This window comes from Hydra vulgaris, chromosome 15 (assembly GCF_038396675.1).
Source record: "Hydra vulgaris chromosome 15, alternate assembly HydraT2T_AEP".
NCBI lineage: Eukaryota > Metazoa > Cnidaria > Hydrozoa > Anthoathecata > Hydridae > Hydra > Hydra vulgaris.
Window position 1 is genome coordinate 31,118,810 of NC_088934.1, and position 26,191 is coordinate 31,145,000.

Sequence of the window (26,191 nt, forward strand, 5' to 3'; positions counted from 1 at the left end):
TGATTTTCTTAGACTATTTTTCTAAAACGAGAGACGGCTTTGCGAATTTATTTCTTTTGTCGCTTGTCACCTAAACCAGACTTGGAACAAACTACGAATCGCAGCGGTCTGTCTAATAATAAAAAATGTCTAATTTATGACAAGTACCTGAATATAATTAACAAACTCAAGCGATGCGTTTGACGTTGCCATTAACAATCATGTCAAATATAAATTTTAAATCTAAAGAACGTTAAATCTATATAGATATAGAATCGATATATTTATAAGGCTAGTTTTCTTATTCTCATGTTTTCCTAAAATATTAGAACTTAATGAGCAAAAAGTTAAAAGTTTTTATATACTCAAAGCGCTGATAAATATGAAATTATTTATTAAAGAATTATTTTTTTTGGTAAGTAAAATTCTACTTATATTATTGTTGTTAAATGTTTATAACCTTGCATACGTAATACACGGTTTAATGCAAATAATTTATCATTTAAATACAAAATAAAACTAAATGTGTTTTCTTTCTGTCAGTTATAGTATCATTTAGAACATATAACAAGAATATTGAACGAAAAAATACTTTGAGTTGCGCTTTTCTTGAAAAAAACACCAACACGTCTGACTAAAGAGTAGAACAAAACTTTAAATAATTTTCTATTCAAAAAGCATTGTTATCAGCATTAAAATCAAGAGGAAAAAATAAAAGGGCTGAATAAAATAATTTATGAATGTTGTTTTTTATAATAGTAACGCTATCACCAGACAGGCAATATTTTGTGGCTATTTAGAAATACATAACAAGATAGGTGATGCAAAATCTAAATATGTAAAAAATAAAATTTGCAATACATTGCAAATCCGTAAATAAAAAATAGCAAAAATAATAGTAAGTTTGTCAGAGATGAATATAAATACGTTAAAGTACATTAGATTTTCTACTTTATTATAAAGAAATACACAACAATAGTTATTGTAATTGTTTTTATCATAACATTACAATAGTTATTGTAATTTTATTTCATTAAAACAAAACAGTACAATAGTTCTCTTATTGTATTCTTAGAAAAAAAACAATACAATACTTATTGTAATTGTTTTTTATCACAGCAATACAATACCAAAATAAAATTTTTGTATTGTTTCTGTAATATTACAATACAATATTATTGTATTGTAATGTGTATTTGTATTTAATTTTTACAATTACAATTACGATAGTCCTAACCCTAATTATACCTAAATTTAAATAAATGAAAGATTTATGTGAGTTAAAAGTTAGAAGACTTAAGTGTGACTTTTTTTTTCAAGATTATTCACTAGAACAAATAACATTAACGTTATGCACAATATCATAACTTAACAAGATATAACTCAGTCTACAGACTGAAATCTCAAAATACGGACTTTTTAAAAGCGTTCGGCAAGGTACCGCACGAAACACTTTTATATAAACTGAATGCCTAAGGCATTCGCGGTCAATTACATAACTGATTAAAAAACTGGATTGTGCCCATCCACTTCGGAATCCGTGTCGTCGGTCTTGTATAATATCCAATAACCTTTAAGTGAAGTTACAAACTAAGCACGCAGTTTTAATAGAGCTTGAAATAGACTGCTAAAAAAATTTAAAATGATTTAGAAGTCGCGTTTCTTGTATACTACTTATATCCGACCATTATTAGAATCAGCCTTCCCAGTATGGTCTTCTCATTGCGTAGGAGATATAAATAAAATTGAAAAAATTAAAACGTAAACGCACCATTGCTCAAAAGTTTCAAATGTGAACTTGGATAGTACAATTTAAAAACGCAATTTGTCTGGCGCAGCTATAATTGCAAATGTTTTCGGAAAAAGGATTCCTTGTCTCTTTCCCTCAATATTCAGTATACGCATTTTAAACAAATTCTTTTCCACTGTTTTTATAGTGAGCAAATTCGTTAAATTTTTGAATAATAATTATTAACAGATAGTACATAAATTAATATACAAATAAAAACTCATAATTAAAAACACCTTTGAACATATTATTTTGAATATATTATTGAACAAATGTTTATGATCAGAAATGTCAATTTTATAAGTAAAATGAAGAAAGAATTTATTTATTTTGTAAACTTTTGATGTCACCCCTTTAGACTTTGATAAATAGGAAAACGACACGGGTTTCGAATTTTTTTTTTTTTAAAAAATGTCGTTTAGAAAAAAAGTTGGGGCATACAAAGTACAATCTTTTGATCTTGAATAAATGACAAAAGATTTTTGTATGAAATGAAGAAATAGTAGAGTTATTTATAAAGAATATCAAAAAATCAAAACCTGAAAACTTTTGGTTAGACCAAGAGCAAAAATAAACTTACACGAGCATGAGCAGTTCTATCATATTTGCATTGTTTTCATTTTGGTGTCACCCCTCTGAGTCAAACTGTGATAGTGTCACGATCTAACACAGAGGGGTGACGTTTAAGTGCTGCCCGTACCCCTCTCATCCCTTCAGTGAGGTCACTAATATACCGTCCTTTTTATACATTCATTACAATTAATTAAAGACTTAACAACATACAAACTCAAATAATTCTTTTAAAAGTTGTGTTTGACTGAGAACTTTAAAAACAAAGGCAGCCACCTCACGCGGTGGCCGATTTCAAACCTCATAATTAGAAGAAGGGGCAACGTTAAATGTCCCGTTTAGTGATGAAACCTTCATTTCGCTTTTATGATGTATAGCTAAAAGTAAACTTTTACAAAATTATTATTGAATCGACTTTCGAGCGTAATCGCGTAATCGAGCGTAAAAATCGCGCTAATAAAAAATTATTTATATTGCGCCAAATTCTACAGCTGATTTGTAAACAAAACTAAAAACACTAAAAATCAACATAAAGATTCATGCAAATAAAGTTAGGCTCTGGTATAACATTATTCATATTTCTTTAAAAAAAATTTAAATTATATTTCAAAATACAGGTTTAGTCTAGGTTAAAAATTTTATGATGTTTCATATGGTGTTATTTTTATTAGTAACCAGACTAGTCTATGGATAGACTTACAACACAGACATAGACAATTCTGTATGTTGTAATGGACAGAACAAATGTTTAATTTTTTTTCCTTGTTGTGCCTATCAAATTTTTGATGGTGTCCTAAGATTGCTCAGTTTAAAAATAATTTTTACTTCATAAGTCTACAAAGCATAATTTTTTGTCTATTTGGTGTTTATGATTTTGTCTAAATTTACTTGATTTCATAAAACCAGAAATCTTTCATTACCGTATTATTTGAAGATTGTTATGTAGTAAATTTATAATATAAAAAAAATATTGAAATGACATCAAAACTCCAAATGACGATCATTGCCCATGATTAATTATTGTTTAAAACTTGCGTACATATTCATCAATAAAATGAAAGTAAAAAACATTTTTCTTTTTCACTATTGCTTTATTCACAAACCTAAATAAATTTTAACACCTATTGGAATCTTCTACTTACTAATCCACATTTTATAAAGGACAACTCCTTGATCACATATTTTTAAAATAATTTTATTGAAGGTGATAAAGATTTTAGTGACTAAGGAAAATTTTTTAAATGATAAACTAAACTTTTTTGAAGTAATCCTAAACTGGAGAGGGCATTTTAAAAATAAATTTTCACGCACATTCACTGAGAATTGAAAAACAACTGAACTGAGTAATTAATGAACTTCAATTGAGCACAAAATAGTCCATTTTGAGGTTTTTATATAGACATTAACTTTTTAATCAACAGCACACGCTAGACAAAAAATTAAAAAATGAACTTCTGTTAGAAACATTGTATTTTTAATTTTGTGCTCGTTTTCAGTTTTTAAAACGATGCTGCAGTGAAAATTTAATTACTCGTTATAAGTCCAAATTATATATTAAATAGATCTTCTATACCTCATTAAAAAATCGAGATTGTTTATTTAGTGTCCGTTTTTAAAATAATTGTCTAGAAAGACAAACATTTTCTATAGACAATTCATTTTTAATAGTTGTAATTAAAATTGTTGCAATTAGTGCTTTGTCGAAGTCTATTTTTGTCCTTTTATAATAAGTCCATTAGAGATTGTCTGGTTGCTAATTTTTATTGTATTTCCTTATTTCCTTCGCAGTGGAGGGCAAAAAAACATATGAACTATTAAAGTTAATTTTGTTTTAATGCATAAATTAATAATAATTATATTTATAAATGCATATAAAAATATCTTCATAAATGCATAACTCAAAGGTTAAGAAAAATCCTCTTTTGTCTTAGCAAACCTGTCTGTTAAAAAAAAAAAAAAAGAAGGATGATTCTCTTTCATGGAAAAAGTGATTTTGATTGCTTCTGACTTAGAATAAAATAAAAATGACTCAGAATCTGAGTCATTTTTATCAACCTCTGTAACCACAGGTTTGTATGACTTGCCATAATGACAGAAAACTAAAACAAATAGCTATGTAAACAATACATTTAACAAAAGTAAATGTAGAAAGAGAAAAATAGAGGTTTTTTTTCACTCCAAATTGAAATCAATAAACTGTGTTGTATAATTATTTCCATGTAGGGTAAATAAAAATAATTTGAAAATTAAAAAAAATATTTTTTTTTTTTAAATTCTCAAATTATTAATTATTTACCCTATAATTATTATCATTTATAGTTATTTACTTTTTTAAATAATTCTTAGGGTTTTATCTTTAAACTTTAAAGGAGTTATTTTTATTGCTTTGAACTGTTTTAACTATTTAACATGATACTGCTTTTGTTTACTTTATAATTATTTACTTACCAGAATGTTTATGGAAAGCACTATTTAATATTGATAAGTCTATCTTGTATCCATGATTAACAACAATAATAGCAATTACAATAATAGTATTATTATTTTTATTGCCTTTTGCTTTATAATAATGTTATAAAGCAAATGGCAATAAAAATAATAGTTCTATTTAATATTTATGATAAGTAATATATATATATATATATATATATATATATATATATATATATATATATATATATATATATATATATATATATATATATATATATATCAATTCTGATCATATCCTTATCAAATTATTTTGTGTAATTATTGTGTAATTATTGTGTAATTATTATGTAAATATCTTACACACAATAATTTACATAATAATAAAATTATTATGTAAATTATTGTGTGTAAGAAATGTTTCTTGATTATGTACAAACTTCCTTAGTGCAAATCTGCATTAGTATAAAGTATTGCAAAATCTTATTTAGTGCAAATTTGATTAGATTTGCTGAAAGATTTTTTCCAATATTAATTAAATTAAATGAGTTATCTATATTTATCAACTAATGATCACACCAACCCTTTAGTATAATTTCATTGAACAATAAGTTTCAATAACCAAGTTAAATATGTCATGGGTAATTCCATGTCAATTGAGCCAGAAAATTTCAAAAATGTCACCATACATCTCAGATTTTGCTGATTTTTATACAGTTGAGAGTACTTAGTAAAACAAGAAATTCTTGAAAATTTTACCTTCTAGCTCCAAAAGGATCCTGAAATATGATCATTTTACTTTCAACTGATCTTGGCCAGACCCCTCTTGTCCTCTCAGAATTAGGAACTTTGTTTAAAGGTTCCAAGTCACATAGCTTTAAAAATATTTGATATTTTGACTTAAAAATTTGTACCTGACTATTTTCAGGGTTGAAGAATCCAATGAAATAATCAAAAATATATAAAAATACTTTTAAGAACCTGTAATTATCAATTTAAATAACTTTAGGCAATTTTATATACCTGATTTTGATGCTCAAGAAACCCACGTGGCCTTGATGATATCAAAAAAAAAAATGTACAAACTATTCTAAATTTTAAGATTTTTCACAAAACAAAAGAATTTTGATCTGCAAGTATATGGATTTCCAAATATGAATAATGGGGCACAGGCCCCACTTTTTTGTAGCGGAATCTTGCAATACATTTTCCACTACCTTTCAGGCTAGCTAGAGCTATGAAAATTTCTGTGTTTTTTTAGTGTCGATAAACGAGGATTTTAAAATTAAAAAAGAGCCCAAGAAACTAGGGAGGGGGCTGGGGGCACGTGCCCCACTTTTTTGAGCAGAATCTTAAGATGGATTTTTCACTATCTTCCAGACAAGCTCTGAAACTTTCAGCATTTGTGTAGTCCTGATGAACCTGCGTTAAAATTGTTTCAGGTCAGACGACCAGATGGTCCATGGGGCTAGGGCACCTGGGACCATGCCCCACTTTTTTTCTCAAAAAATTTTTTTTTTTTTTTGTAAAACACATTAATGTGTCTTAAATTTAAGATAACTTTGAAAATATTGTATTCAAAAATTTTTATTGCTTTATACTTGTTCTGTTTAACTTCATTATTTACAAAATAAAATACAAAAAAAAGAAAGTCAAGATAATGTTAAGATTAGCTTAGATGCGTCGACGATCAAAGTATAAAAATGTCCATTTGTTGTTACTGGTGCATCAGTTATACAAGTTATGTTGGTAATTGGCACCCAAAGCTCATCTACTCTAGATGGCCAGAAAAGTTTTTTAAAAGGACCATGCAGGTGCATGAACGTTACCATAACATCTTGCTCTATATTATCAATTTTATTGATCATACCAATCCAATCAAACAAATCATATTTACACATAATGAATTCACCCAATTTCAAAGTATCAATGTTAATTTGCTGATCATTTTGAGAACTTTGAATTCCAGAAAAAGAAAAAATGCCTGTTATATGAACATCTTCACTTGTTTGTTTAAAGCTAATAGTATCTATAGATTCTGGTTTAAATTGATGATAGCTCCTAGTTCCAGGAATTGTTCTACTTAGCTCAAAACATTTTTTCAAAGTGGTGCGCAATTCTGTCAGTCTTTCTTTTTCAATCTTGAAAAAAATAATCCCTTTAATATTGTTAGTACAGTAGTCAAACATTTTGTTACAATTCAATATCTAGTCATTTATGGGCCTTTGTAGACTTGCATTTGCAGTTAATCGTTTTACAGTGCCACCAATACCATCACATGGTGACTTACCATGGCTTGTAGCAAAAAATGTCCACTCTTTAATGTCAAAATCATTTTTTTGGAGACAGATATTGTAAAGGTTTTTGTGATTTTTATACTATGCAGTACAACCATCAGAAAAATAAAGAATCTTTGAAAGTTTAGGATGATATTCTTTTAAATAGTAAACTATTTGTGTTTGAACTTCATAAACAAAACCAGTGTCATGCTCATTATCTTCTGACATGAAGCAAAACGATTTTTCTTCAAGTTGGTCATTTTCGTTTAATAAATAGACGGCAACGGGGTGCAATGTGCATTGACTTTTGCACCAATGGTAGCTTTGGATTTATCTTGAATAACAAAAGTGAAGTTTTCTGCAATGTCACCTAAGACAATACAGCAGTCTTTTGCTAAATTTTCCTTTTGTTTCTTTAGATATCTTGCTTGACATTTTGCAATGTAGGAATGAGCTGTTAACTTGTTTATTGTCTCTGATAGCATTAATTTGTATTCTTCCATTGTTGTTGTCTGATAGATCAATGTTGTTCTGTCTGTTTTCTGCCACTGATTGAATGACACCTCCTCGTCATTGTCAATTAGTTGTGCATCCAGAAACTTCTTTAAAGAAACTATACCTGGACAGTTCGGACATCGATGAACCATGCACTCATTACTTGTCACATCAAAACAACTTTTGTCATCAGATCTTTGTAAGTACATTTTATTTGTATAGCATTGGTCAAGAGTATTGCATTTTGATGGAGGGTACATACTTAAACAGAATGAGTGCCTGATGCTCCAACATTTATACACCATTTTGGTCTTAAACTGCAAAACTTAGAAAATCCAATAATGTCTTGAGGATATTTAGTTTTAAAAGAAACATAAAATTCTTTAAGATTACATAAAATAAGGTGCTTTTGCATGTGTTGTTTTCTACCAATACTTACGTAATCTATTTTACCAGGCATTTGTCTAGTAAATTCGTCATTATGGTATACATTGTTGACACTATTTAATGTTATTTCTTAAAATATTTTTCCTTTCTTAGTGCCTGGAACTCAAAAAATCCCACTTATTTTCTTTAGTTTGCGCACTTCTTTAATTTGGTATATAGTGGCGTTGAAATATCTTGCAGCAAAATTTCTTGACCAAGACTCGGGTGTAAATGTTAACAACTGAATTTTAGTTTTTTGGTCAGAAACAATTAACTTTTCTTTTATTTCTGCTGTTAGTTTGTCTAGATCATCGCATTTACTTTTGTCAATAATTTTGTATGAGGAATTTTATGTTTCAGTTCTTCTTCCCTAACATTATATACTTTTGAATTATGCTCTTCATACTTTGACATTGTTTTTATAACTTTACGTTTAGCAACAGATAACCGTTGATGCTTTGGAATGCTATGAAGTTTTATGGGGGATGCACCTATTGTTTCCAAACTAAAATTTAATTCCTCTCGTAACTTTTCACAAGTACCACATGAAATAGTTTCTTCAAGTTCACAATTATCTTGTTCATGAAATTTACTGATTTTAACATCAAAGCAGCTCCGACAAAGTTGATATCCAGGCACAACATTTGGAAAATTAATTCTTAATTGTTTTGCCATGTCTAATGTTATTACATGACTCCCTGAAATGAAAAGAACAATTTGATTTTAGTAATTACCTATCGATATGAAAATTATTTCAATATATAATGCATAAACATATCAGCTTTTTTTCAAACTTTTATAAACTAGTAGATTTTAATTTCATTATTCAAAAAAGATTTTACAATAATTTTTTATCAACAATATTTACCTTTGCTTTTCTTTTTGATTTATGCTTGTCTAATAAATTACAACATTATGTGTGCTTCTTTTCAAAGTGTGTACCAAAAATCGTTGCATGATGAAGGCAGATTGTTAAAATTTTATCATCTGTTATTCCAGATCTCCAAATAAATTCTTCTCTTGCATCTTCTCTTATAGCAATCAAACTTCTTTAAATCAATCTTTCTACAATAACTTAGTTTATGACAAGTATCATTTAACTTTTTTCCAAAATCACATGAATCCATTCTTACGGTAACACTAAAAACAATTTGAGATTAATTTAAAAATAAGAAACCAATAGTAATTAATTTAATGAAAGCAACTTAAGCAATCACCATGGTAATACAAAACTTAACAGTGATTGATTTCTTTTATCTTACTTTGACAGAAAAAAAGTTTCCTTTTCACAGTTTAATTATACTCAATTTGTTAATGTTAAAAATGTTAATGATGACTTTAATAGGTAACAAATTTCTTCTATATTAGTGTAATGACAAGATGTTTTTTGTTTCTGTTAACAACTTGCTGTTACCATTTTAGAATTAGCAAAATATATTTTTCTTTTTTAATTCAAATTTTAAATTATACAAAATAAAATTCTGTTAAAATCATGCAAATCAAAATTCTTATAAACATTAAGTTTCTTAAAACATTTTTAAAAGATTATTGAATAAAGAATGATCAAAACCAAATAAAACAAATATAAACCACAAAAATTTGGGAAGCAATGTTATCAATGTTTCCCAAAAATTTAGGAAACATTTATAACATTGTTAAACATATGAAATGTTTAACGCTGTTAAAAATAAAAATCTAAAAAAAAAAAATTGAAGACCATGGTTTTAAAGTTATCTTAAATAAGTTTTTAAGAAAAAAAAATTCAGACGACCAGATAGTCCCCGTGGCCTATCTGGTCGTCTGACCTAAAACAATTTTAACGCATGTTCATCAGGACTACACAAATGCTGAAAGTTTCAGAGCTGCAGCTTGTCTTGAAGATAGTGAAAAGTCCATCTCAAGATTCTGTTCAAAAAAGTGGGGCGCATACCCCCATCCCCCTCCCCTAGTGTCTTGGGCCTTTTTTTAATTTTAAAATGCTCGTTTATCGACACTAAAAAAACACAGAAATTTTCATAGCTCTAGCTAGCCTGAAAGGTAGTGGAAAATGTATTGCAAGATTCCGCTACAAAAAAGTGGGGCCTGTGCCCCGTTATTCATATTTGAAAATCTATATACTTGCAGATCAAAATTCTTATGTTTTGTGAAAAATCATAAAATTTAGAATAATGTGTAAAATTTTTTTTTTTGATGTCATCAAGGCCACGTGGGTTTCTTGAGCATCAAAATCAGGTATATAAAAAATTGCCTAAAGTTATTTACATTGATAATTACAGGTACTTAAAAATATTTTTATATATTTTTGATTATTTCATTGGATTCTTCAACCCTGAAAATAGTCAGGCACAAATTTTTAAGTCAAAATATCAAATATTTTTAAAGCTATGTGACTTGGAACCTTTAGAGGTTCCAAGTCACATTGCTTTAAAAGAGGGGCCTGGCCAAGATCAGTTAAAAGTAAAATGATCATATTTCAGGATCCTCTCGGAGCTAAAAGCTAAAATTTTCAAGAATTTTTTTGTTTTACTAAGTAATCTCAACTGTATAAAAATTAGCAAAATCTGAGATGCATGGTGATATGGCCTGGCTCAATTGACATGGAATTACTCTCATGGAATCACAATTTAAAAAAAAAACCTTTATAAAATGCATAATTAATCTGTGCTTCCAGAAATTTGAGTTTTATCTTGTGTTCTGAAACTTTATTCATTTTAAACTATATTCAGGATCATATATAAATAGGGTTGCCAGATGTGTGGCTTTTACGAAGGAGAACACATTAAAAAAATTCATTTGTACAGGTTAGGCACTGTATTCCTCGTAAAAACAGGACGTCTGCCAACCCTATATATAAAGGAACATATTTAAATCCTGTATAAAAATATATATTTTTAAAGTCATATTTTAAGTAGAAATTTTAAAAATTTAAAAATTTTATTTTAAATAGTATTAATAACTTGATTGATCATTTTTTTATTTAAATATATTTTAGATACCTGTAGCGTTGATATTAATAATACTGATAGACGATGTTCAAGGAAATGTTGGTATGGCTTTATTAGTATTATATGTATGAGTGTTATGTAATATATATATATATATATATATATATATATATATATATATATATATATATATATATATATATATATATATATATATATATATATATATTTATATATATATATATATATATATAAACTTGAAATATGATATTTAACCAAATAAATTCAATAATAGTCAGAACAGTGAAACAAATAGAAAATCTAGTAATTCTTTTTTCTCACAATGTTTTTATTAAAAACAATATAATTACCAAACAGAATTACCAATACAAGATATTTTTTATATATACTTTTTAAAACTATTAGCACTAGAGGCCTTTCAAATAATCATCAGTAGTGCTGTTTTTAGTATTATACAAGATATTTGTATTAAAAACAAAAATAACATAGTTTTTATATTGTTGCTATGGGTAACTATTGATTGTGAAAGATTGAATTGTAATTATATACAGGAAATATCAATTAAATGTATCATGTTTTTGTTTGTGCAAATGCTTTTCATATGATAACAAAAAACTTTCGTTGTTAAGCTCAAGAAAGAAGAAAAGTTGGAAAAAAGGTTCAAATACACTTCCGTGGGCACGTTGACAAGTATCAACATGGTTGTCAAATCGATCAGTTGATAAGCCAGTTCTGCAACTAGAAATATGTCCGTTTATATGTAATCTTAAATTATTAGTTTACCAGTATATGTTTGTTTTTTGCATGTTAAACATTTTAGGTAATAGATTACATTTTTGCTGTTGCATGTGATGTGACTTTTCACTTTCCAAATGGTTCTGTTAGATGTTTTAAACTTATCTACTTCTTGAAGGTATAGTTTGCAAATTTTGCACCGAATATCTTTGCATTTGAATATGCTGATCTTCTAACTAGTTACTTCAATATTTGAAGAAGTAAGTCTTCTTAGTAAGTTAGGAGGTTGTTTAAAAGCTAATACCGGGTGAATATTAGAAAAACACTTTTAATTCTTTCATTATAAGATACTTTGAGCAAATGGTTAGCTTCTCTTATAAAAGGTTGGCAATTGAGATTACTATAGAATGTTGTCACTAAAGGAACTATTTCTTTAGATTCCTTTTTTGGTGCTGGTCCTTGTAGTTTTGCATTATGGAATGCTTTTTGAATAATTTCATCAGGGTATTCGCAATCTTTTAACCATGCCTTTAGTTCGATTAGGCGTAATTTTTCTATTTCATAATTAGATCTAAGAACAATTATTCTTTTAGCTAAATTATAAGGAATTTTCTTTTTAATGTGAAATGGATGATGACTGTTATAGTTTAAATAGTCATGGGTGTCTGTTTGAATTTTATTATAATTTTCAAGAATGATTGTTATGTCTAAAAAGTTAATTACACTGTAGGTACTACCATTTTTTATAAATTCCTTTTCAAAATCTATTGTAAATCCAATAGAGTCATTTATTTCAGTTAAAGAAATTTCAAATTTTCTGATGTCAAGATGTCTTGGCCAAATTATGAAACCATCATCAATATATCTAAAATAAAATTTCTTTATATCATCTTCGTCATGGTTAGAAAAATACTGAGGTAGAATTATTGGAAAAAATTTAGTCTCCTCTAGGAACCCGATAGTAAGGCATGCATAATCTGGTGCAAAATCTGTACCCATGGCTGTACCAGTTATTTGGTGAAATAATTGTTGGTCAAAAATGAAATTATTGTTATTTGGGAATGAAAGATGTTGACTCAATTATGAATTCAGGTGTAAATCTTTTATCTATCAAATGTTTATATTTATTTATCCAAAATTTTAAGGCTTCTAATCCAAGATAATGTGGAATGCTTGTATAGAGGTTAACAATGTCACATGTCATTATACGACTTTCTGATTCAAGCTCTCTTGGAACTTTTCTGAGGAAATTTTCTTTGAAAGGCCTCTAGTGCTAATAGTTTTAAAAAATATATATAAAGAATATTTTGTATCGGTAATTTTGTTTGGTAATTATATTGTTTTTAATAAAAACATTGTGAGAAAAAAGAATTACTGGATTTTCTATTTGTTTCACTGTTCTGACTATTTTTGAATTTATATATATATATATATATATATATATATATATATATATATATATATATATATATATATATATATATATATGTATATATATATATATATATATATATATATATATATACACACACACACAACCTGTAGGGTTGGACTACGGTTTCGCCCCAGCCAAAATTACTGAGTTAATGTAGCAGCACTCCTTGCCTGTTGTATCTATTTGTCTAACTATATTTCAGTTGATGTAACAGCGGTCCTCGTATGTTCAACCTATTTGTCAGTCAATGTATTTATACTAAAAAAAAAATTAAAATAAAGCAAACAAAATTGAAAAAAAAAAGCACTTTAAAACAAGTTAATGAGGTTTACATTTTTTTGGTTATTTAAAAATTTTTTAATTTCATTTGCTTTTGCAATTATTTTAATGGTTCTGGCTTTCAACACAATGACAACACAAACAAGTTAGATAAAAGTCAAAAGTAATTAAAGTGATGTATTTTGTTGTTAAAAAAATTATTTTTTATCTTCTGTACTCTCAAAGCCAGCATTATAATAATGCACTAAAAACTATTTTAAGGTGATTAGAAAATAAAGTTTTTTTAATGTTTAGAATGAATTACTTTGCATAATCGAATGACGAATCAAAATTTGACTTGATCAACTTAATTTCTTATTTGTTAATTTTTATGTTAAGTTGGTATAAGTATAGTTAAGTATACAAGAAATAGTTAAGTATACAAGAAATTATTATTATTTTTTTTAAAAGCTCCCTAAAGTGCCTTTATAACAAAACACTTAAAATAAATTTATTTTAAAGGCTCCTTTGTATTTTTAACAAGACACTTTAAAACAAGACCCAGTGATAAATATTTCTTTTTAATTTTTTCATTGTTTCAGAATTTTAAAATAAGCTGGAATTCTGCGATATAAGCACTGCTATCAATCACAAACATAAAAAGTGTGACACAAAAATTGCTACAAAAATTTTAACAATCTAGCAAAAAATTTGATCGCCCGGAAAATTATTTGATCATCTACTTTTCAATTCTTATCATTTCAGCTGATTAGTGTTGATCGACAACCTCTAAATAATTATTTCGAGCGCTGTAATGTTTTAACACTTTTTAATAAACAAAAATATTTATAAAACAACAAATAAATGCTATAAATCAAAATTGAGATGATGTTGCCATAACGTAATTTTCTAGTAAAAGTAAAATTGTAAAACAGGGTATATGTTTAAATATTATATAATTTTAAGTTTAAATATGTTAGATATTTACATACACTACATTACACTTTTGTTCACATTTTTTTATAAAATAAAGTGCAGCTACTCTTTCTTGCCATTAACTTGGCTGCAATGGCTGCCAAGACAAAAAAGGCATGAAGGGGCACAACTGTTAAGTTTAACAATATTATATGAATGAGACATATATTCACATGTCTCATTCATATAATAATGTCACATATATTCAGTGACTTTTTGGTATTCGGTCTATTCGACTACTTTTTTTGCCATTCTGTATTTGGCTGAATAGTTTGCAATATTCGGCTGAATACCAGGTTGTAACAATATAAACACATAAAACATATTTGATACTTTAAGTCTTTAGGTGGTAAGTTATGATAAATACATTTTCATAGTTTAATGGTAGCAAATGGTTGTGCTTTTTCTCAAAATTTATGAAATTATTCATACTTCAAAAAAAAGCTATTAACTAAGTGCACTGTAAAACATTATCCTAACAAAAGTTTTGTTAAGATAATGTTTTGTGTTTGCTGACCACCACTTGTAAAGGTTTGCTGTCCGATTCAAGCAAACAGTTTATGTTAAAGGTAAGTTCATTTTTAATTAGAGTTTTTTTCCAGGTTTTCATGTGTGCATATAAAAGGCTATTTTTTGTTCCACTCTCTCTCTTTTTTTTAAAACTAATTTTGTCTATTTTTTGTAAAGATTAGTTTCATTTCCTTTTCTTTTTGAAAGTGGAGATCATCACTGGTGTTACTAGAAATTGGTAATAGTTCATGGGAAACAAGCAGTCTCTCACTGAGAAGGAATAATTTTTCACTGAGTTAATCTTTCTCAGAGCATTCAAATTATTTTTTTCTTGTTTTGCTCCTGGTGTTTTACCTAATCCTTTAAAATTAGTTTTAGAAGATGCATAAAAAAAAGGTAACTGTATAATTGACTTTCCCATTAAAGTTAAACCGTGCTTTAGGCTCAGGTTGTAGTGAAAATATTATTTTTAACAAGTTTTGAGTTTTTTGTGCTGTATCTATCTATAGAAACTTCTAAAATTACCTCAGAAATACAAGATATACCTGAGCTGGTTATTTTTGTAACCTTTTTGAATTGTTTGAAGAGTATGGTTCTTTAATACATAACTACAGTTGAAAGAAATTAGTTTTCTTTTTTCAGCAAACTTTTAGACCTATAAATTTTCAAAGTATTTAAAAAACCATAGCCAAGTTACCAAAAAAAAAAAAAAATTGTATGTTTAGTTATCCAATGATTACATTTTAATATAAACTTTAAATATTATTATTTAATATTAATTTAAAATTTATTATTTTTACGCGCATACAGATAAAAAGTTCTTTGTATTACTTAATTCTTAAAACTTCAAGATATTGGCGTAAATATGTGGATATTATTAATATCCTTACCCTTATAAGATGCACTTCAAAATACATTGAGGTATGTTTTAAAAGGGTAAAGGTTTAACTCTTTTTAAAAGAAATAAATTTTTGGATTTCGATATTTTATATAAAAGTATATATATATATATATATATATATATATATATATATATATATATATATATATATATATATATATATATATATATATATATATATATATATATATACATTTATATATATATTAGCATTTGCTCATTAGTTTTGCTTATCTTTATAGCAAACAGCGTTTTTAGAAAAATCAAAGAATAATAAAAGAAACGATTGCCGTCCCATCCCAAACCCTAATTACAATAATCTACAGAAACAATAAAAAGGTATGATACAGTTTTATTGTTTCTTTAGATTATTATATAATAGTTTCCGATATCAGGAAATATATTCCGATAATAGGAATAGTTTCCGATATCAGCCCTGGTAAAAAATGTGAAATTAAAGCTTATCTCTAGTGTTCTTCAATCAAAAGTAAGGATATTGCAACAAAACTAGGCATTTCACCAGCTTCTGTCAGTAGAATTAAACATAGATTTGAATTTGATGATGATATTCTGAGTTTGAATAGGAAAAACAGTAAATGAATGAGGAAGGCGACAGCTTGTGATAATCGTCAACTCATATCTTTATGTAAGATGAGTCGCAAATTATCCTCTGCCGAGCTGACAAGGTAAAGGCAACTTTATGATGCCGGCGTCAGTAGTGGAACAACAAGGAGGAGGCTTGTGGAACAAGGATACTGGCCTACAGACCAACTGTGAAGCCTTTTCTGAACAATGCCATAAAGAAGAAATGCATGAATAGGCTTTGAAGTATCGTGATTAGACAGCAAAGATTAGTCTAGGGTAAGTATTAAGTTTTTATATTTCCTGATGTATTTTATTACTCTTACTGTACTTTTTACTAATTTATTTACATGTACATGTATTAAGCACAAATATTTATTGGTTAGAGTTAAATAAAAACTGAATAGCAAAATGGTTAAATAAATTTTTTGTTTTGTATGTTAAGGTCTGCTTTTCGAACGAGTCGTCGATCGGGGAACAGTCCCGACTTCAACCCAATAGAGGGATTGTGGAACAAACTAAAGAGTGAAGTTTTAAAGATGATACAAGTATGGCACCATGATGAATGTCTCAAACGGCTTGCTGCCGAATTTATTTGGGGTATGCCTAGATGTGTTGCTGCGGTCATCAAGAACAAAGGGGAATCAACTCAATATTAGAGACTGTTTGATGATAAACACTTATCCTATACTAACTAATTATCATATATGTAGTTATATACCCTCCATATTTTTGTGCAAGTATTGCTGTTATTTTGCAATAAATTTACTATTCAAAATGTAATTTTGCTCAAAAATTAAAAATTTCTAATTCATTGTCCAGCACTGTATATATATATATATATATATATATATATATATATATATATATATATATATATATATATATATATATATATATATATATATATATATATATATATATATATATATATATATATATATATATATATATATATATATAGATCTATAGTTTGTTGGCTTTTGGAAGAGCGGAAGGAAAAATTGATTCTTACGCCAACACATACGTCACTTTTAATTACTTTTGACTTTCGTCCAACATTTTCGTGTTGGACAAGAAAAAAACCATTAATTTAATGACAAATTAATTGTTATATAAAAAAACCACAAAAACGCAAATTTAATTGACCGGAATGTTTTTAAAAACATTCTGAATGTTGTTAAAACATTCTGAATGTTTTTAACAATATAAACAATGTTTTTATTTTTATTTTTTTTAATAAAATGTTTTTATTTTTATTTTTTTTACTGTAAATCATGCGCGGAGTGTTGCTACATTGACTATCTTATAGCCTGACTCGGAAGGAAGTACTGCTACATCGACTGACAAATAGCCTGACTCGCAAGGGAGTGCTGCTACATCGACTGACAAATAACCTGATCCGCAAAGGGAGAGCTGCTACATCGACTGAGGGTTTGGTTGGGGCAGGCAGTCTATCATTATCAAAAATAAAAAATTCAGGTCTTGCATTTTAATTTTTACTTTTTGTCAACAAAATATGGAAAAAACTTTCGGACAACATCTAAGGGTTCTATATATATATATATATATATATATATATATATATATATATATATATATATATATATATATATATATATATATATATATATATATATATAAATTATGTTAGTGTATTCTACAAACAGAGTTCTCAATGTTCTTAAAGAACAGAGCAATAATAAATTAGTAAAAACACATCTAATTTTTTCTTTCTGTGTAGAAGAAAGAAAAAATTAGATAAGTCTTTTTATTGATTTATATATATATATATATATATATATATATATATATATATATATATATATATATATTTATATATATATATATATTTATATATATATATATATATATATATATATATATATATATATATATATACATATGCATATATATATATGTTTATATATATATATATATATATATATATATATATATGTATAGATATATATATATATATATATATATATATACATATATATATATATATATATATATATATATATATATATATATATATATATATATATATATATATATATATTTATATATATAGGTATGTATGTATATATATATATTATTGCTGATAATATTGTTAGTAGTAGTGCCTCTTGTTTGACACGAAACCCTTGGCGGCCATTGCAACCGAGCTAGTGGCAAAAAAGAGTTGCAATACTTTTATTTAAAAAATAACATGAACAAATATCTTAAGTTTATGCAAATATCTGACATATGTAAACTTCAAATTTTATAATGTTAAAACATACTTAGACAAGAATTAACTTTTACAGGTTTACTTCACTTGAAAATTGCATTGCGTCAAGCTCTTGTTAATTTCGATAAATAGCATTTATTTCCATTAAAAAAAATTACTATATAGTTTTAAAATTTTGTAAGAAAATGTTCTAGCACAGTTCTAGTGGTAAGCGTGCTGAGCTTCTGAACATAAAAGTCATGGTTCATATCCTACAACTAGTGGCTTTTTTTTTTAATTTTTTCAGATTTTTAAAATACAATATACTTCTAAGGATTTAAAGATATTACAACATATATACAAACATATGTAACAATATTATACACTTTTCCAAACAGGGGGAACTGTTGAGAATGATACTACATAATTATGTGATCTGAATTACGTAAATGCGTTCATGTGGAACGCATTATAAAAAACCTGCATGAAAATAGGAAATAGAGACATTAAAAGAGATTAGAATAAGAGATTGAAACCAACAAGTGTCGAGGCTGAGTGGGCATTTTCTTCCGTTGGATTGTTTAATTCATGAATTCGTAATCGTTTGGGCGATGAAACTTTGGACGTGTTATGCTTCCTGAAGTTGCATTTCGAAGCACAAAAAACATAATATATCTCCTTATTTCTAAAATATTTTTTAAATATTAATTAACATGTGAAATTTAATTAACATGTTAAATTAAATTAATTTAATTAATTTTTATTTAAATGTACTGTTTTTATTCTACTTAATACTATGTATATGTTTTTCAATCTCGGGATTAATCCCAGGATCTCAGGATTGACGTTTTTCAATACCGGAATCCCAGGATTGAAAAAGACCTCCGGGATTGCAATCCCTATATATAATATAATTAAATATAAAACTTAGCATATAAATATAGTAGCAATAACTACAAATAAAAAAATAAGGTAACAAAAATAAATGTATAACATTTAATGTGAAAATTATAACTACCCAATTCATGCTACATATGTTAGCTAATGTAACAGGATAAAGTAGAGCAATTTTGATCTATAAAGCTATTTTATTGTTTATAGACATTAGTTGCTTTTATAGCGTATATAAGTCATGCATATTGATGCCCTGTAGATATATCTATAATACAGCAGTTAATACAACAGTAGATATATCTATAATACAACAATTAAAAATTTGTTTCAGACTTAAAGTTTTTATGTAAAACTTGTATAACAAAATACTCAAAAATGACGAAATTAGCGACTTAATATGGTAATTTTGGCATAATGATACAGTAATTTTGGCATACTTAAGGAAATAAAGAAAAATTCATTAAAAAATGGATTGATAAATTTAAAATGCCATAAGGAACTATCTTTTACAATGAACTTATTACACCCAATTAGCGAGTTATGGAGTTGCAAGCCCTATTTTACTATATAAACACGACAAAAGCAGCCACCATTTATAGTATATTTCCCAACTATCCTTTAATTAAGTGTTAACATGTTTTCCTGCTAAGTGGACACATTGCCCTAAACTGTTTTTTAATTGCAAACAGAATTTTTTTAATGGTTATTTTTATTTAAATAATCATTAAAATGACGAATTATAGCTAATGCTTACATGGATGCTCAAAAAACTAAAGGTTTAGGTGATGCAGAAGCTGGACGTCTTTATAATTATGCTTATTCAAAAGATCCAGAAACTTCAAGTTTTATGCTTCCTTAAACACTAATAAAACCTCATTAACAAAAGAAAATATGCAATTTGTTCTTTCTCTGGACTTAGACTTTAAATATCTAAAATTAGGGAAATAGCAAAATAGAGAAGTAACATATGAAACATATACATAATTACATATATATATATATATATATATATATATATATATATATATATATATATATATATATATATATATATATATATATGTATATATATATATATATGTATATATATATGTATATATATATATATATATATATGTATATATAAATACATATGTGTGTATATATATAGATATATATATATATATATATTATATACATATATTAGATATATATTATATATATATACATATATATATACATATATATATATATATATATATATATATATATACATCTAAATATATGCACTTTTATATGTATATATATAAATATATATTACATATATATATATACATATATATATATGTATATATACATATATATTCATATATATATACATATATATATATATATATATATATATATACGTTTGGTTTTAAATAACGATGTCTAAACCAAGTCATTACAAAAATATTTGTATATATGGTCATCGACAAAAAACATGGGCCGGAGGAAAATATTTATTCCGAGCTTTTTATTTATCTGAAAAAAGTTTTATATACTTTAATCAAATTTAAATTGTATTGTCTTTAAAAAATTTAATAACAGTTTTATCTGTTTATAAAGCTGTTTATAAAGCTACCCCCTTCTATTTATACAGTTACAATCCCAACACAATTATTATTGTATGATCAAGGTTATGCAATAGTTTTTGGAGGAGTCAAATATTATGATCTTTACACTATAATTAATTATTCTTTTAAAAAATAGTATTAATTTTCAGAAAAATCAGGAAAGGGATTACGTGAAAGTATTAAGAGTTTAATGAAAACAACAGGTTTTCTCAAGTTTAATCTTTTTGAATTTTTTTATGCTCACTTTTATACCTTTTTTATTTTTGTCACTTTTTTGATTTTTTTGTCATTTTTTGTCATAAAAATAAAGTTGACGTACATGCTTACATTAACTTTCAGGAAAACCAAGCATGTTAGTCCTATTTGGTACATTGTTAAAAGGATAATATTTTTTATATATGCTAGTTCACGATAAGTTAACTAGCTTACATAAAATTTTTTTTTTTTTTTTAAAGATGGGTGTGTTGTACCTCCCAAAGATAGTAAAACTTTAACTTATTTAAAAAACAGTATACATTAAAACAAAAGAACAAGAGGCATTAAATTCACCATCATTTTCTGTTCTTTTTACAATAAAACTGTTTTTAATTGAGTTTTTGATGTAGAGATTAAGATCTGTAGATTTTTTTAAAGAATTTTTAACTGACGCTAAGACCCTTTTAAGTAACTTTTGTAATTTTTTGGAGCTTCACCCCTTTCTAGAGAATAAAATAAGGGCAAATTGGATTGCTGTATAAAGATTCAACCTTATATAGCAATGAAATTTTTTTTTGATTGCTGCATAAGGTTGAACCCCTCACAAAATAAGAAATTGTATTTTTTTTTTGTTTTGAGATTTTTTTAGTGGGTAGCCACATTAAAACCCATTGGATAAGGACTGGTAGAACTACTGTTTATGTTTTTTTATAAGTTGGTATATTTGTCATCACCCAGTGAGATCTGACCGGTAAAGTTAGAAACTTTTATGGTGGTGCCGATAACTTTTTGAATTATATCTGAAAAATTATTATGTAAATAGCTAAAACACCAAAGGGTTTTTAATTGGCTCTTTATTTACAGAGAAATTTTTTTCTAATATAACATTCTAAAACAGGATGTTTTGAATAATTTTATTTTTTAAACATATAAAAATAATGATGTTATAAAAAATATTGTTCATGAAAAAATAAATTAAACAAAATGCACGATTTAATTTAAAATTGATTTAAATATGAAAGATGTTGCGTGGTATTATACTGCAGTTTAAAGAAGATTTACAATTTGAACATGCGATGGTTCCTTTTATCAACAAACCATTTTCAATTAATTAATCAATAGCCTCTTCTTTAACTAATAATATTATTATGCAGTCATGTACAAATGAGGTTTTCTGAAAAACTTTTAATGTGTTCTTAAAAACTCATTTAAAAACTTTATAGATAACCAATAATATAATAATGTTTTTAATAATTACATTAATATTACATCTTAATGTTTATGTAAGTAAATTTTGAGAATATTAATATAATTATGAAAACGCAATAATTTTGGTTGAGATTTTATAATATTTTAATAATAAATTTTCTTCAAAATTATGCTATATTGCGGTATAAACAAAAATATACTTAAGTACCAAACTTAAGTATGTTCTTGCTTATCACATTAGAATGTTTAGAAAAAAATTGAAACAACCACTTCATTTGGCTAGGATGTAAACTTTACAAAATCTTTACAAATTTTTGTCTTCTTCTTTTGAAGACAAAAAAACTAGCTTATGAACCTGTCAACTTAAATTTAGTGTAAGAAAATAAAAATAATAAAAATTACTAACTTGTTGCCCTCACATTTGGAGTAGGAATGGTAAATGTTTTAGGATATTTTTGTTTCCAGGCTCTAATCACCACAATTTTTATTTCTTTATCTACTTATAAATCGTTTTTATGCTACAGCTCGGGATATAGGTATATTACACAGCGGCGTAGCAAAGTATATTTTGTCATTAGACATATGTGGCCAAGGTGCCCAATTTCTGTTTCTCCGGAACAATAACTTTTTTAAAAAAAAACAAAAAAAACACTTTAAATATATCTTAGGGCTCCTAAACCTTGCGGCTCTTTGTTCAGTTGCTTTGAGGAAGCAACTAAAATATAAAGCATTCTCTTAAAAATTTCAAGGCTCCTTAATCTTTAGAGTATGGTATTATAGCCCCATAATTCAGGACAGGTTTAAACTTTCTCTCCTTAGTTTTTAAATAATAAATGCATTTACGCAACAAACTTGTAGAAAAGAACTAACAATTATGCCAATTATTTTCTTTTCAAATAAATCACCCTTTCTGAGTCTCCCATAGGTGTATGCGCCTTATGTTAACTGCCTTGTTTCAGCTTTGTCTAAATTCCAGACCCTTCGAATGGTTGGCGAGAGAGTGAACATTTGTGAGAATGTTTATTATAGCCTAATCATGGGCCGGAAATAGAGAGGGTTTTAATCATGGGCGAAAACCTATTATTGATATTTTCAAACTTTACAAGGAAGAAATACCTAAAACCGCGCCAATCAAATGTTTCGGCAAACTAAATGTTAGTGCCTTAAAGTTTTACTTTTTTGCATTACTTTTGTACAAGATCCTGTCAAATTTATTGTAAAATATAAGTAAATTTATTTACTTACTTTATATAAATTACTTTTAATTTACTTTACAAATTATATAAAATGTAAGCTTATGTAATTTAACTTTTATTTTATATAATTTATTTTTAATAAGGATTTGTTATTACTTTTAAAATAAAAATTCCTACTTTAAAAACATTATTTTATTTGTAAATTCACTTTATATTTAGTACTTTTTGATAAAAATCGTGTAAGTAAAAAAAGTAAGTAAAAGAGCCATCCCTAATGCATAACTTATGCCTAATTAACACCATTTAAAGGGTTTCCAATTAAATATTAAACTTCCACAGCATTTATTTAATTTTTTAAACCTGATGTGTCTTTCTGACTCTGTTAAGGCAATTTTTTCAGTATAATCATTGTCAGATTTTGCTTGCACTGATTTCCATTCCTTTATGGCACTGTTTATAGCTTTTCAAGTATCTTCAGAAAGAGTGATGTCACCTAAAAAGTTGGGTCTTGTTTTTTGCATGGATAATAGTTGTTTTTTTCTAGATCCGCCATAACCAGCATTTTACTGCTAGATGTTAATAGATCTAAAAGAATGCTCATAAGTAAACTTTATAAATACCCCTATTTGCTCATTTCAACATCAAATTGATCTGATGAGCTAAAAAATATTCTAGTAAAATATGTTTACTACACCCATTATTGCTGTACTTCCTGAAAACGGCAATAAAGTTTTACTAGCAATAAACAAATTACACAAAAACAATAATTATACAAATGATGAAATTAACAAAGACCTTTTAACTATTAAACTCTGTTCAACATCCAACTCTGAACATAAATAAAAAATAAACAGGCAAAATATCGCCAATATATATCAAACAAAAGTATTAAAATATATAAGGAGTATCGCATATCACAAAATAAAACCAAAACAGCATGCTGATTATAAGTAAAGCAATTATCTTATTTGAAAAAATATTTGCTAAAATCATTGACCAAAATCCAAAAGTATTTAACTGTTATGTTAAATCAAAAAGAAAAAGCAAAATGACATTCCCAGACATCCACTACAATAACAAAGTTGCACCATCAAATCTAGATAAAGCTCAACTATTCAATGAATATTTTATTACTGCTTTATCAATCAAAAAAAGAATAGAAACATCACCGTTTGGCCTTAATTATAAAAATAAAAATATGCTTTCAAACAGGGTTGGCAAAAACCCTTTTTTTTTTTTAAAAAAATGCCTGTCCAATTGGGTTTTTTTGGTAATTTTGGGTTTTATTGGGTAAATTTGGGTTTTTATGGGTTTTATTTTTAATTCATATCTGTTAACTTTTTATTTTATTTAATGATATAAAAAATTAGTATAATTTTCTACTTAAACTTTATAAACAATTTTTTTTGTATAATGTTATTTAATAATTTATAACAAGAATTTTTCAAAATATTTTGAAAAAGATTTATAAACATAATTCAAAACTGTAACTGTAAAACTGTAAAAAAAAATTTCATGTTAAATTGTTGATTTATTTTAGATTTAAAAGTAATTTTTATTTAAAATGTCAATGAGAAATGGGAAAAAGAAAGTTGGAGAATGGGATGAAGTAAGTGAAGTTCCAATTGAACTTCAAATTTGAACTCAAATTTAAATAAACAAACTTGTTTCTCTGTGCAGCAGCCTTGTTCATGAAGGTTCGTATTTTGAAGTTAAATAGTTGAGAGAGGGTTGTAACCACAATAAGGTAGCCTCCACGACTGAAGTGGCCTTCTCAGCCTTGGCAAGTGAATAACATAAACGATAAAAGTAATCTCAATCCATAAACATATTTGAATAAAAATTGTGAATGTATTTCCAAATAATGATTAAAATATTAGTAAATCTGCTCTGATAGTTGTTATTGTTGGTTATAATAGTTAATAATAATGGTTATAATAGTTAATAATAATGGTTAATAATAATTTGTATAATAATTAATTTAGTTATAATATTGATGTTGGTAATAATAGTTCATAAAATCATAAAATGTCTTTAAAAAAAATTCAAAAAAAAGATTACTCGGGTTTTAATGTTTTTATTGAGCAGGTTTTTTTTGGGTGGGTTTTTTAATGCCAACCCTCTTTTCAAACAATATTGACCTAAGTCCAGAAAATATCGAAATACACCTCCTTAATCGAAACACATCTAAATCAAATAATGAATGTTGCATATCATGATATGGCCCAGACAAATTACATCAGATAGTATTTAAGGTAGCTAGCTTTCAAATTTCAAAACATCTACTATTGTTAGTACTTAAAAGCAGTTCAATACCACAAATATTGAAAGTTGCAACAATTTTAGCAATATTTAAAAAAGGAGACAGATCAAAAGCTGTTAATTATAGACCTATCAGTCTAACATGTATCTGAGTAACTTTTTTTGAAAGAATAATACAAATTCATGTTATTGCACACCTAGTTAAAAATAACTTTTTAAGTCCACACAAACATGGATTTTGCCAAGGTCACTACTGTTTAACCATCCTACTAAATGTAATTGGTTATTGGACACA

The 26,191-nt window shown here is 26.5% G+C and overlaps 1 protein-coding gene across 6 annotated transcripts in view; it reads left to right on the forward strand.

Annotated features, from left to right (window-relative positions):
* Window positions 1-271: 271 nt before the first annotated feature.
* The window catches only part of LOC136091318 (fibrillin-2-like), a 154,898-nt gene continuing 128,978 nt past the window's right edge, over window positions 272-26,191 (forward strand). For 4 of the 6 annotated variants that reach the window (XR_010643901.1, XM_065818736.1, XM_065818734.1 and 1 more), the window contains exons 1-2: window positions 272-394; window positions 10,961-11,015. Coding sequence is in view for 5 of the 6 variants with exons in the window: in XM_065818736.1 (XP_065674808.1) it covers window positions 362-394; window positions 10,961-11,015 (88 nt within the window). In the remaining variant the exon portion in view is untranslated. The remainder of the gene's footprint in view (window positions 395-10,960; window positions 11,016-26,191) is intronic. The other 2 variants (XM_065818733.1, XM_065818735.1) reach the window with 1 other exon arrangement.